General features: G+C 41.1%; 2 protein-coding genes and 1 long non-coding RNA gene across 4 annotated transcripts; 2 read left to right on the forward strand and 1 right to left on the reverse strand.

The window, feature by feature from the left end:
- Nucleotides 1-909: 909 nt before the first annotated feature.
- On the reverse strand, nucleotides 910-8,185 carry ptpn1 (protein tyrosine phosphatase non-receptor type 1). Its single transcript, XM_088369214.1, has 9 exons — nucleotides 7,681-8,185; nucleotides 6,539-6,629; nucleotides 5,998-6,098; nucleotides 5,702-5,800; nucleotides 5,481-5,618; nucleotides 5,182-5,391; nucleotides 4,112-4,273; nucleotides 3,870-4,027; nucleotides 910-3,395 (listed from the first exon to the last, which is right to left on the reverse strand). The coding sequence occupies exons 1-9, from the start codon at nucleotides 7,735-7,737 to the stop codon at nucleotides 3,104-3,106; spliced, it is 1,308 nt and encodes a 435-aa protein (XP_088225340.1). The 5' UTR covers nucleotides 7,738-8,185; the 3' UTR covers nucleotides 910-3,103.
- Nucleotides 2,685-3,822, forward strand: LOC148401929 (uncharacterized). The gene is made up of 2 exons (XR_015857150.1): nucleotides 2,685-2,902; nucleotides 3,000-3,822. It is a non-coding gene; the product is annotated as an uncharacterized LOC148401929 (long non-coding RNA).
- klhl12 (kelch-like family member 12) lies at nucleotides 8,185-13,892 on the forward strand. 2 transcript variants are annotated; one of them, XM_088369211.1, is made up of 13 exons: nucleotides 8,185-8,467; nucleotides 8,563-8,670; nucleotides 9,473-9,699; nucleotides 9,900-10,053; nucleotides 10,137-10,354; nucleotides 10,868-11,017; nucleotides 11,089-11,203; nucleotides 11,286-11,392; nucleotides 11,557-11,752; nucleotides 12,257-12,415; nucleotides 12,486-12,584; nucleotides 12,653-12,839; nucleotides 13,092-13,892. In XM_088369211.1, exons 2-13 carry the CDS (start codon nucleotides 8,613-8,615, stop codon nucleotides 13,216-13,218), a joined length of 1,797 nt encoding a protein of 598 aa, XP_088225337.1. In that variant the 5' UTR covers nucleotides 8,185-8,467; nucleotides 8,563-8,612; the 3' UTR covers nucleotides 13,219-13,892. The 2 variants fall into 2 exon arrangements, with proteins under 2 accessions (XP_088225337.1, XP_088225338.1); XM_088369212.1 differs by lacking the exon at nucleotides 8,563-8,670 and having other exon boundaries at nucleotides 8,186-8,467.
- The last annotated feature ends 539 nt before the right edge of the window (nucleotides 13,893-14,431 follow it).

The following is a 14,431-nucleotide window of genomic DNA, read 5'->3' on the forward strand; positions in this document are numbered from 1 at the left end:
CACCTATGACACTTGTTTGAGGATAAGGTGAAAAGTCCAAATCTATGGTAAGGTTGAAGATAATATCAAGCACATTGTCACTTTCAGATGACTTCCGGTCCTAGCGGTCACACCTTGATTGTAGTTTTCCTACTGCAGATAAGTTCAGCCTGTACAATCTTGCAGGCTTGACGTCAGTAGAGGGGTGGCGGAGAGTGCTATTACTCACTATGTTTGAATTGCATTCCTGTACAGCACGTACCAGTGTGTGCCTCTTATTTCCCAAACAGGAAGTTGTAGATTGCCAAATCTCTTGCACCCCACAAGAGTAAAAGGACAAAGAGGGCGGGTGAGCGTGGCGGGGGCTAATAAAATACAGCTTTAGCAATGTAGTTTGTTCAAGGGAAACAACTTTAAATCACGATGAGTTGTTACGTTGTCAGTATTAAAACAGAAAGGGGTATTTTTTTTTAATATGCATTCTATTTTTATTCCTACGATGTGCGTTAGGCCAACAGAAAAAACCGTCATGGCTAGTACTAGTATTTTATAGCAGCAAAGAGTGATTGAAAAAACCCAGTTGGCACAGTAAAGCAACAGGAAAAGTGTGGTCAACTATGTAAAGCCAGTAAGTGCATAGCTCAACAGCGTCACCGTGTGGAAAGCAGCATACGACACCAACATACTTTAACGAGCCCAGATTCACAACTTTTGGAAAAAAAGCACGTCTGTGGCAGAGGATTTAATTCTCCCTGCAGATTTACAATGATTATTTGTGTATATAAACAAAAAAGAGATTAGCTCAAACAACATTTTACAACTCATTAACTTAAGCGTAATAAATAATTATGAAGTTGTATAAAAAGATGGTCAGGTTCTTACTTTGTGGAATTAAATAAACTTAACAAATTTAAAAAGTGAAAGAGAGTCTGCAGTATAATCCTTTATTTGAAAAGTCAAACAAATGTATATATAAAAAAATACACATTTTAAGCTCAGGATATAAAACAGGAGAACTTGAGGTGCTGAGGTTGAATCCCTTGATGAAGCAGAACCAAAAAGAAATCAGCACACTAAAAACCTGATTTGAAATGTGTGTGTGCGCGCTCGCGTGTGTATTTATGTATTTATCCACCTTTAGGACAATTATACATTCCAAACAAAAAGATATACAGCTGTCCAACTCATTTTGTTGGATGCTAGCAGCATAACTAATATCACTTTAGAACACACCTGTCGATTCACAAATGCAGCATGCGAAAAGTCAATATAATCACTGAAATTATTTCCAGCTCAGGGTTATACCATCCAAATATTACTACAGTGTATTGTTTTTCTCTGTGCTGGTGTTGGCTTGGTTCTTTATCCCTGGTTCCCCGTTCAAAAGGTAAAGGTGACACAATTGGATGAGTTTGTATTGCTGGCAAGTAGTTTGGCTCTGTATACTTCTCGCCACCCACCATTATGGCGACTTGACTCCAGCCAAGAGTTAGAACCCCAATTCATACCATTTAAAACAATTATTATCAAAAGCTAATGTCCATATAAGGGTCACGAGTGAGCTGGAGTCTATCACTTTGAACGAGTGGCGGGGTACACCTTGGACTGGTCGCCAGGTAAAGTTATAAAATAAAGTTTGTACCCTCCAATGGAACTATTTTCTGTTGGGAGACTGCAGCGAGAATAAAGAACCATGAGGATAAGCGTTTCAGATGACAAATGCACGAATGGAGGCAGCTTGGTTCACATTAATTTTCCTTAAGTCCCTGTAAAGTGAAAATAAATGAAAATATGACACAGCACAGAGTGTTGTTAACAACACTGCCAAATAATGATAAAAAAAAATGGTGAAGTATATAAAATGCAGCTTCAAAATTTAAACATAAAATCAAGCTCCGCTCTCTATCTCTGCGGGCACCTGCTCAATGCGCTGAAACGATGCTCCACCGAACTGTCAGTCTAAAACTTCAATTCTAGGGAAAATCTCGCATCTTTGTTATCCCTACACACGGCAGCATGTTTGAGCAGTAAAAACAGAATCGCCTCAAGCCCCCACTCGCTGGAATATACCCCACCTGGTCATCACAAGGCTTTTCCACATCGCAGCAACAAGATGCAACAAAGCCGCCATGTTGGAATTCTAATATTCTGGGGGCGGGACAGCTCATGTCCAAGCTAAAATATTTTTTTAAGAATTGCTTTAGTTCCCACCCGATGAATGGTGCAAAAACAAGTTAACGCTGTGCTCCACAGCTGTGTTTGCATTTCTTTTCAAACATACAAATCTCCCAATTTACATTACAGGGTCTATAAATGTTAATATTTTTTATGATGATGTCACTCAAGCATCAGTCGAAGGCTCCAATAAGTACACACTGACACACACGTGCTGTACGAGCCCATGGCAAGCCAACATGGACCACTGATGGAGAGAGGGCAAATAAGTCACCCCAGACTCAAGCTCTTTTCTAGTGGGCACAGTGGCGCGTCCCCTCACGCCATCTTATGGCTGGAACTCAATTCTCAGCCAATGTGTAACTCGATTCTGATCGCCACTTGACGCAGCTTAAAAAAGAAATATAGAGCGAAAAAAGACATGCCATAGCTGTTTGGACCATATGATTGGCTACGTTATAAAACATATTCCTGCCTTCAAGATGCAGTGGACTTCATTAGTCAGATTACACGAGTGTAAAATAATTTTAGGGCCACACTGAAAGAAAAGAAATAGTCTTGACTTTAATCTTTCCCCCAATGTGGTTTGAAGACTCCTTCATACATTATAAAGGAAATTATTATGTAATTCAAACAAACAGATTTATATAAAAGCTACGCTGATGACGCCAAAACGGATTGAACTTCAATGACAACAGCCATGTGAGCCGCCATCTATGTCAAGGCACTGACTAAATCAACAGCTGGGGTAACCTGAATTGCCATCTCTCAGTTACATCTTCTCAACATTTATCAATTTCTGTGGCTCTTTTTCTTCCTAAACGGCGCTGCTTTGTGTGTTTAAGTTGACGGACGAATGGAGGACGTAATACCTTGAAAAGGCCCTGAGCTTCCAAGACTGAAACAACATTTGGCCAGGTGAGTCAGCGGAGGAGGAGGAAGGCAGACATCAGTGGTAGAAGGCTCGATAGCAGACGTAAGCGCTGAGCGCCAGCGCCGTGCACAGGCACACGTTGGCGAGGAGGGGAGACCAATTCTCAGACTCTGCGGATGTTACCGCCGACTGCCGAACGGCCTCGTCCACTTGATGCCGCTCCATGTCGTGCTGCGGCTGGGCTTTGGTTTCAGATTTGGAGGTTGGATCTTGGACTTCCACGTGACCGTCAAGGTGAGCGGCACCATCGGGAGGAGACTGGAGAGCGACCGCGGTCCTCCTTCGCAGCTCTGAGTCTTGTGAGGACCTGTGCGAGTGTAGCAGAGGATTGATTACCCCACATTGTCCACGGCTTGACTTTCAAACACCATTTTGAGCATGTCTAAGGAGCAACTGAGCCTATCCCAGCGGACTTTGGACAAAAGGCAAACTACGCCGTGAACTGGTTGCTATCTGGTTAAGAAGTGCGCAGTCCTATTTGGCCTCCCAATATCACTCATGAAAAATTGTCGCTCCTTCATCGTTTGAGTTGCCTGTCCCCCAAAGATGCCTGTGTTCCCACAGCCGCAGGCATTTTAAGTTCCTAAAAATATACAAAAAAAAGCTGAAACTTTCCTTATGAGTCATTTTGCAACTCGTGATTCTAGCCACTTCTTGTTTACAGAATTAATTGCGTTTGACAGCAAGTTGTTTTAGACATTTCCAAGCAACCAATACACTAAACAAAACATTGAGTGAGCATTTTCATTATTCATCGCTTAAATTCAATTTGAATGATTACCCCAGAGTGTGGATTTCAATCGGTCGCACAATCTCGTCATTGATGGGAAAAAGTGACGGCCCAACTTTGCCATTCTGAGGGTCTCTTGGAGGTGGGAGGGGAGGTGGAGTGAATTCAGGGGGATCATCTTCTTCATTTGACAACTCCTTCCATGATTCCTAGCGGAGACACAAAATACAGGTGAACATTCGTGAAGTCAAGAGGCCTTGAATATTGCTACAATATGGTGGGAAAGCACTTGCCTGCAATGACAAATCTCCCTTGAGGTATTTAGCACCTTCAATGACAGCAAGGTAGGAGAAGCGAAGTTGATCCGCAGTCTGAATCAAGCCCATACGATGGCGTCTCATCTCCAGTAGAACATCACGGATACGCACAGAGGACGGGTCTTTGCGAATAGACATCTGGAGAGAAAAAAGTCAAATAAAAACTTGGTCATTATGCAGCTAATAACGGCTGGAAAACGAAAAATAATATGAACGATACAAATTTAATTTCCACAATGTTGAGTTCAAAACTCGTGTCACCATAAAAACCTGCACACAATGACTCGGCCAATCACAGCGCCGCTATTGATTTGTCAAGCGTCAATTGGCTGTTGAGTTTTGTCAGTAGATGCATCTCGTGCTGCTAGCATTACTGATCCTTTCCACGTTTCCCATGCTGCACATAACCTAATGTTATCCGAGTAGGATCCTGCGGTTCCAAAATAGCACCGATGGATCCACCAAGGTATATAAAAGAAGAAACACAGCAAGCCAGCAACCGCCCATCGCCATGTTCGAAGTCATGCATGTGGAAGAACTACGATCATGTTAATGCAGTTGTCCTGCAGACCATGCAGGTGGAACATTTTCGACATTCCATTTCAAATTCATTTAAATTTTTACACCTTTATTTTGGAGTTGAAATAGGAATACGATATTACGGCAGCTTCATCTTTGTTTTTGTCACAATTAATTACATTGTATAATATTTGTGTGTTATTCATTGATTGTGCTTTCCTTTATTTCATTATACAGGGTTTTTCAATTATTTTAAAAGTGTGCCATAAATGATAACAATAACTATATTCACTTACTGGAACATAACCCCGCGATGAATTTACTGTAAAGCTCAACTGGGAGTGGTATGAAACAGCTATTATCTGAAAAATTGCTCACTAGCTGTCAAACCAGTACTCACGCTGACGTGAGTTGACTTTGCTACCACCGTGCAGCCCTTGTATCTCAAGTTTGCACTTGCAGGTCAAAGAAGAAAATTAATACATTCAAATGAAAATATTTAAGTCTTGTATTAGCTCAGTACAAACCAGTAATAGGCAGGTGTCCACCAGGCAAAAGGTTCCAGAGCGTCCGATGCCAGCGCTGCAGTGAACCACCACTGGCCCCCGGTCTGAATTCATACAACCTGACTCCCGCACTTTGAACAAGAAATTAAGGAAGGAAGCTGGAGACTCTGGCACCCCAAAGTCAGGCCAGGTGGTGTAGTGAAAATGTAAAATTTCACGTGTCTCTAGTGTCTGCAGAGGGGAAATAGTCACAGAAAACAACAGAGTTGGCAAAAAAAAAAAAAAATTGTCCTACTCACTATTAGTCACGCAAAACTTACAGAGAGATTTTCCAGCTCTAGATGACGGACTGTGTAGTAGGACTTGATGTCTTCGGAAACAAAGGTGAGCTTGAAGTTTGTATCCTCAAAGAGCGCATCTCTCTCTTCTCTATGTGGCCAATATTGTGCGCATTTGACCTGCAACCGAGTTTAGGTCAGATGACTTTGGGGGCGAAATCAGCAATTAGAAAAGAACACGTGCAAAAGAACCCTCTGCTTACAGATCCTTTCTCGATCACTCTGTTCAGCATCACCACACCGCAACTTCGCTGCTCCCAGACCATCTCCCAGAAGTGACCGCACGTGTTGGGGAGGGGTCCCTAAAACAAGAACAACAGCATAATCACATCCTTCCCAAAAGTTTTTAGCCTCGTACCTACTCCATCAGCGGCACAATCTGCTAGGACAAACCTTTAAATATTTTTTTAATGACTGACATATACTCAATCTAATTCGATCCAATACTAAGATGGTAGCGCTGAAGATACATTTCTTCAACGGTGTGCAAACTGTTTACCTGAGTGAGGATGTAGCTCCTTTGCGCCTCTTCTACCGCGATTAGGCTGGCGTTAATGTAGGTGTTAGCACTCTGCTGCAGACATATTCTACTGTGGTCAACTGGGGAGAAAAGATAAGATTGCTCAACTCTTTAATAAATGTTTTTTTGACTCAAACCATGGTGGGTAGAGCGCACTGTTCTGGCACTTTATTTACTACATATGTTTTATTTAAAGTGCAAAACAACAACTATGTTTAACTCCAACAAAGCATATTCTGCAACTGCGTAAAAACAAAAAATCTGTAAATTAGCAGACCCTGTAAATTAACAAATACATCCAATAAAAAAACATACTAGTACATATCTTTAAAGTGCAAAGAAAAAACGACAACAATAATCCAAATTCAATTCCAAAACAGTTGAAAACTATTTTAGCCTCATCCTTAAATTTCACCCGAAAAGCCCCACAGCCTGATCCCTCTGCCTTGGCTTTGAAAAGTTGCAAAACACGTGAACAAGAGTTCAAGGGGCCTGTGCACACTTCTGGGGAGCGACTTACATGGGCTAACATCCCGATAGCGATTCCGACTCTTGTTTTCAGGTAGTTTGGCCACCTTGCAGGGCAGTTCACATGACTGCTGACGAATCTCCTGGAAGACAATTGGACCTTCATTTATTTTTCTGTAGCTAACACTGAGATAATATGACATCCACACAATCCTAATTGTTATACATACAATTAGTCTATCAATTAATTGAATAATCAATCAGATAAAAAAATATATATTTTGCATTAAAGTTTCTTGCAAAATCATTGTTTTCAGACTTTTTTTAAGCGATCATTATTGTATATTGTTTAATGATTAAAAAAAACTAAATAAACAGCACTTGCTGTAGTCACCAACATTTAAAAAAAAAGGGAGCTACTTCTTGGATACAAACTAAAGCGAAGGGTTACATCGATGTACACTTCTGAGATTTCAAGTTTAACTACATGTCAGTCATACCGCAACTTCAAAAAATTGTTTAACGTAACAGATTAAAAAGATGATTATTTTGTCCATAAACCGATTATGATTCCATTCTGGTTTGGTCCGTAACATATCAATCAATAGGCAAACGTGTTGATCATTGTTTTCCAAATAAAAGAGGGAAAAGGGTCTGATTTCATGAGGGACTGAGAGAATATTTGCTCTTGAGGACCTGAAATTAGAATTTATAGACAATTTAAAGTTAAAAAAATGCTCTAAGCAATTATTCAATGGATTTTGACAGCGCACGAGACTGGTGTCGATTAAGTGTTTTAAGGTGTTTACAGTTTTTCTTATTTATTTGTTGTTTTAACTGTCTAATTATCGCTCCATGTGCAAGCACTTTGTATGCAGCAATGGTTGTTTGACAAGTTTAGTTGAGTAACTCGGTCAGAAAAGTAGAAGTGACAAAACAGCTAGGGAACTGGAAATCGTTAAAAGAGATGCATTGGGTCACTTCTACAGTATTTTATTGACAGATATACATTTCAATATAAAACAGAGGAGGCACCAATTGATATAAACTAGAAGTTCTGCACAGTGCCTTCACGAACACACAGTAGTACACTAAAACATAGGAAGAAAACGACATGTTAAAGGCCCATTTACTTCACATCAGTCCTAACCCGTCTTAAAAGTGACATTTTACGACGGACCCCCTTTGACCCACCTGGTAAATGGCGCTCCAAATCCTGTTGTCATCGATTTCACGAAACTCGGCTTCCATTGCTGACAGTCCAGCTGTCGCTCGTCCTTCCCCCGCTGTGGATAAGCTCACCTCGCTGTAATCGAGATGGTTATTGTCTCGTAAAAGTGTCGAAAATTTACGGACAAAGAACGCCGCCGCTGTGGATTTGTTGTCACTAGAGCAACATAGATGACTTGGACTCAAAATCGGCCTGCTGCTGTTAGCGGAAACGAGCCGCAAACAAGCGCCTTACGCGGTGGAGCTACTAGCTAACTGCCGTCCTTGGCGGCAAACAACAAAGAGGCATAAATAAAGATAAACATAGAAAGTCGTCGCCGCCTTCCTTGATAAGACAGCTCGTAAATGCCCAAATGGAGAACTTCGAAAGAAAGGAACAGTCAGTCAGGTTAGCATTTCTACGGCAGCTGTAGAGCGACGCCAACGGGAGCGCGCACTGAGGCATCTTGTCGCTAGTGCTCGCCGCCTCGTGAGCGCGCACGCACGACGTAGTGATGTAGTGTTTACGTCCAGCCAGCCAGTGGATTCTCACTGCAGCGCGACCCTCCATCTAGACTCTTCTAGTGTTCTTTTGATATTTTCTTATTAGTGATGCGCGAGGATGTGCATATTTCCAACATGGAATGACTGTAATTATATTTTTTCTCCAGGCTGTCTTGCAGCAACAACTGGAACAAGGGACTCTGATGCTAAAGCTAGCTAGCAGCGCTACTTAGCTAGAGGCTTTGAGGCAGCTTTAACACGGCGACAGGTACTATGTACATTTCTGATCAGCTCCCCTCTGTGTGTCGCTTCATGTCTTGTCTTCTGGCCAGCGGCTGACATTTTGTGGCTGTATTTCTTTAGCTTTTGCGTGGCGTCGGCGTTAAGCCTTCAGCTGTCGTCGGCTGTAACTGATGTGTAGCTATAGTTACTGCCTCCCAGTGGTGGAAAAAGTATTCAAATCTTTTAACGGTAAGTTGCATAATCCATGTTATAACTCGTAGACACGTCTTCCTAAGGAAATCCAGTTAATCAACATGATTATGAGTAATAAACAAGTGTCCACAATGTAATAGGAAATGGACAGAGTACCTATAAAAAAAGAACAACAATAGTTTGTTTTTTGTTTGGTTTTGCAAAATTGCTTCAATAATTGAATACAAGAAAAACATCGCTTTATGCTAGTTACACCACACAGACACATACAGTTTAAGCATGAGGCAGAATTTGTATAGACGTAAGCCATTCTTAAACAAAGCACACTTAAATGATGGGATTCAAATTAAAATATAACTAATTTCATAATGGCACATTCATTAAAGAAAATAATGACCTGGTCCCCATTTAGTCATTACTCGTATTTTCCGCCAAACATATTGCTCCAGAACGTCTGTATTCTCGATAATGCAAAATAAACACATGTTCTGTTGGATAGTGTTTCCCAACCTTTTTTTAAAAATCTCACAGCACAACTGAATACCATGTCCAAATGTCACCCAAAAAGTCAATCCACAGGTAATTAAGAGCCCACTAACATCTCATGGAAGGGCTTTTAATTGTTCTGCCTTTCACTATACTTTGCTGGCATCGATGCCTGAACAATGATTCTTCGTATGTCAGAAATCTTTTTCTAACCAATTAAGTGAAGTTGTGTAATTTCCCAGTAATCTGTCACGCCACATTGGTTGGGAATCACTTATCAGCAAGTGCTGTATAAACTCTTTTTGTGCGTAATTTTCCTAAATACCCTCCTCAATTTTGTATTGTCGTTTAGATTCCTTGAGTGGTCTGAGAGCTCTGGGCTGCTCTCAAGGCAGTATGGCCCCCAAGGACATCATGACCAATTCCCATGCCAAATCCATCCTTAATGCCATGAACTCTCTCCGCAAGAGCAGTACACTTTGCGATATAACATTAAGGGTGGAAAATACTGATTTTCCAGCTCACCGGATTGTATTAGCAGCCTGCAGTGACTATTTCTGTGCCATGTTCACCAGTGAGGTAACTACAACGGGATTCATAACATCCAAGTTTTTGTTAAATACGAGACTAAGGTTATTAAGAAGTTAAAGGGTGGATTAAAAAAATGAGTGGATGACTCTTAGAGAGTCTTAAATAAAATCTGCAGCTACCCTGTAAACACAAAATGTAAGCATTTAAAATTATAGTGAATGTTTTTCTTCTCCCAAAATGTGTGTTAGCTTGCAGAAAAGGGAAAATCCTTTGTGGACATCCAGGGCCTGACTGCATCCACAATGGAGATCTTGTTGGACTTTGTCTATACAGAGACAGTGCTAGTTACGGTGGAGAACGTGCAAGAGCTGCTCCCTGCAGCATGCTTGCTGCAACTTAAAGGTTGGTGTTTCTCATTTGTGTGTAGGTTGTGTGTACTAGTTGAAGACTAGATTGATGCGTCTCCAATTACTTGTTTTCCTCAGGGGTGAAACGAGCATGTTGTGATTTTTTGGAGAGCCAACTTGATCCAACCAATTGTCTGGGAATCCGCGACTTTGCCGAAACACACAATTGCCTCGACCTGATGCAAGCTGCTGAGCTCTTTTCCCAGAAGCATTTCTCTGAGGTGGTTCAACATGAAGAGTTCATGCTGCAGAGCCAGACAGAAGTGGAAAAGCTTATAAAATGTGATGAAATCCAAGTAAGGGAACAGGCTGACTAGAACAGTGTTGCTCCACATCACGGGGGGAATCCATTTTTTTTTTTTTTATAGCTCCGCTTGCCTGAAAATGTTGAAATTTCCAAAATGTCTACTGGGGTCTACACACTTCTGTGCAAATGGCAGTTTTTTGTGATAAAAAAAAATTAAACCAAGATAAAAACAAAAAAATTAAATATTTCATAAACCTGATGTACAAGAGCAAAAATATACAATCAGTCTCAAAAATAATTTTAGAGGCACATAAAGCCATTTCTGATTCAAATTTGCTGTTGACCAGTATTTGTGATTAATCTAAATTGTTGAAATTATCTTGCTGTCAATGCAATCTTTAGCCTGTCATTTTTCTTGGCTATGAAAAAGAACAAACCTGTAAATCCAAGTTGCTGTCCCAAAGCAAGCACTTTCACTATGGAGACAAAATTTGTTAAGCATCAATTTCATCATCAGTTCTGCACTCAACCAAGCTTGAATTTGAATGTGCTTTGCCTTTAGGTAGACTCCGAGGAGCCGGTATTCGAAGCTGTGCTAAACTGGGTCAAACACAACCGAAAAGAGCGAGAGCCTTATTTGCCAGACATGCTGGAGTTTGTCCGGATGCCATTGTTGACCCCCCGCTATATCACGGACGTCATTGATGCAGAGGTGAGGTTCTTCTGTGTGAGATTATTTAACAATGTTTTCAGTGTGGTCACGTATGTCCCGGCACGTTTCAGCCCCTGATTCGCTGCAGCCTCCCTTGTCGAGACCTTGTTGATGAAGCCAAGAAATTCCACTTGAGACCAGAGTTGAGAAGCGAGATGCAAGGCCCACGCACACAAGCTAGATTAGGCAGGTGTCTTGTTTTGAACTGCACTTTGGCAACCCTTGTTTGGCACTCAATTTTAAAGTCTTTCAAATTTTGGTTTTAAAGGTGCCAAAGAAGTCCTTTTGGTGATTGGCGGCTTTGGCAGCCAGCAATCACCGATTGACATTGTGGAGAAATATGATCCGAAAACTCAGGAGTGGACTTTCCTCCCAGTGAGTATTTCAACTGAAGCGGCAATATCGGATTCAGCCTTTTTGAACACCCCGTAATTAATGTGTTAATGTGTCAAAAGTGAAATTGTTTCTTAATGTAGTTGCACTGCTTTTACCAAACTCATGTGCAGAACGTTTGACTAATCAGCAAATGGATTCCACAGAACATTGCGAGAAAGCGGCGTTACGTTGCCACAGTGTCTCTCCACGATCGAGTCTATGTGATTGGAGGTTTTGACGGACGGTCCAGGCTCAGCTCCGTGGAGTGTCTGGACTACACGGCGGACGAGGATGGCGTTTGGTACACTGTCGCCACCATGAATGTGCGCCGTGGCCTAGCTGGAGCCACAACGCTTGGAGGTGAAGTGTTGTGTGTTTACTTCTTCGTTGAAATAACGCAATCATTTACAAGTTTACAACTCCCTCGAGCGTTAAACTCAGTTTAAATCACTCTTTTAAAATATTCTGAAGTACTTGTTTTAACTCATGAAAAAGAAATGTTATCATATGACATCACTTATTGTAAACAAAAACAAGACTCGCTCATTTCCACAGTTTTCCAAATGAGAGGCCAAGTGTGCTCGCTTCAAGCTATTTATATGTCAAAACATTTTAAAGCCACTGTAACGTCATGCAGTTTGAAATTTTTTTTGTTATTCTATTCAAAACATAAAAATCAATTTTTTTAAAATATTATCTAAATGAAATCTATTGGAGCAAGCAGCAGATTCTGGCCTTGGTCTTATTACTGCTTGGAGAAGAAGCAAGTGAATGAACCACGCTTTGAAAATCACTGCTGTAATGAAATGTTTTTTTTCTCTCCAATCACATCTCAGAACAATTTTTGTACTCTTCTTGGCTCAGACATGATCTATGTTGCCGGCGGTTTTGACGGCAGCCGGCGTCACACCAGCATGGAGCGATATGACCCAAACATCGACCAGTGGAGCATGCTGGGAGATATGCAGACAGCTCGAGAAGGCGCTGGTCTGGTGGTGGCCAGTGGACTGATATATTGTCTTGGTATGGTCACATTCTTTTGATCTACACACGATGGAATTCCGCTCAATATTTTGCTTCCTATTTCCTGAAGGAGGCTACGATGGACTTAATATACTGAATTCAGTGGAGCGATACGACCCCCACACGGGCCACTGGACGAGCGTCACCCCAATGGCCACTAAGCGCTCAGGTCAATTTTTCAGGAAATATGATGTCAAGCTAGTTGGAGTGAAGATCGTTAACATTGTGCTTTTTCAGGGGCAGGCGTTGCTTTACTCAATGACCACATATACGTGGTGGGAGGCTTTGATGGGGTTTCCCACCTGGATTCTGTTGAGGTCTATAATATCAGAACCGACTTTTGGACCACCGTGGCTAGCATGACCACACCTCGATGCTATGTAGGAGCAACTGTCCTCAGAGGACGACTGTATGCTATCGCTGGGTGAGGAGTGTCCTGATTTTCCACAGCAAAGTTCAAAACTGTACTTAAATGTAAATGAAACTTCAACATGAAATGAAGTAGAATACAACTGATTTGTATCTCACTAATTTAAAGTGTTCTCATTGACTAAACTATCTGAACATTTGACGTGTCATAATTTAAAGTAATAGAAAATAGTTGAAAGTAAAGTAGTAGGAGGAAAATTGTTCGGATGTAGGGTTTTACAGCGTTCCTCTCTGATTGTCTTCGCAGATATGACGGAAACTCTCTTCTCAGCAGTATCGAATGTTACGATCCGGTGATCGATTCCTGGGAGGTGGTTACCTCCATGGTGACGCAACGGTGCGACGCAGGCGTCTGCGTTCTGCGGGAAAAGTAATTTTTGCTTGAGAAATATGTCAACCACAAGTGGGACAGTCCCATGAAGAAAATGCAGGCAGCAGGCAGCTAGACTTGGCTACAATGCCAGTAGAACAGACATTTGTTTTTCTTTTTATATTCAGCTGCCCGATGAAGGGAATTTCCAAAAACTAAGCTCCCATTGGTTGGACATTCAACCCTCCGCCACTTCAGAGGTGGAGCGCGGCCACGAAGGATTTACGAAGAGCCCACCGCCACCTGCATGACCCTCTTGAGTGGCGCTGGTGATTATCTGTGAGATTATTTTTGTCCTCAAAGTGCAATATATTAGTACACATCAATAGAAAGAGATGCTGCTAAACGCCTTATGACTCTATCTTGCATCGCACGGTGAACATTCACGTTGCCTCTCGGTTTAATGGGCCGTTTGCTTGTTGCTTAGCATTTGCCAGGTTATGAGCAACCCTCTTTAGCATTCTCTTTGTAAGACTCAGATGCCTAAAATGACTTCATACACATTTAAGATAGAGTTTTAGAAAAGAACTGAATCTGTTCCAGTTATGTCGGATTATTTTCTCTTTGATTCGTGACCTCTATTTGAGGTACGCGTCATTTGTTTCCCTCAAGCATTTCAAGTTGAATATGTTTACTTCAATACTGTTGCTTGGAAAGACAATAAACAGTAAATCTAAAGTGAATATTTTGGTCATTTTAACCGTATGAATGCCCGTTCAGTGGTGTAGACACATTGGCGGTGACTCCCAAGTATTTCACAATTTACATGTTGGAATGGGAGTGAGGGAAGACATCATCTACATCATGATTTAGAAACCTTCCCTGTCCTTTCATCCCTTCCAAAGAAATTCATGCACTCATAATTAATCATATTGCCGGCTGTTTACAGCATTTTGACCGAACATGTAAGACAGCAGGGGATTTTCTTTCTGAAAATGCCGTAGCTATGAATTACAATGGCCATCATTTATTAATTATTTTATCAGTTGCCCTGAAATACGTATCTTGTTCAATCCCAAATAGTTGAAATAACAAAGTTGATTTTAGAAATTCACACGTATGTGAAACTTTACCAACAAAACAGTTTGTTTTCATCTGATTAAAAGACAGGGATATTACTTTTACAATCAAATGTCCTATTTTATTTTTGTTTTACGCAATACATATTGATTTGTTCTTTTACAGAGTGATTTTTTCTATTTAATAAGAAATGCCTT

Source organism: Syngnathus floridae, chromosome 2, assembly GCF_059516105.1.
Source record: "Syngnathus floridae isolate MCC-2025c chromosome 2, RoL_Sflo_1.0, whole genome shotgun sequence".
Taxonomy (NCBI): domain Eukaryota; kingdom Metazoa; phylum Chordata; class Actinopteri; order Syngnathiformes; family Syngnathidae; genus Syngnathus; species Syngnathus floridae.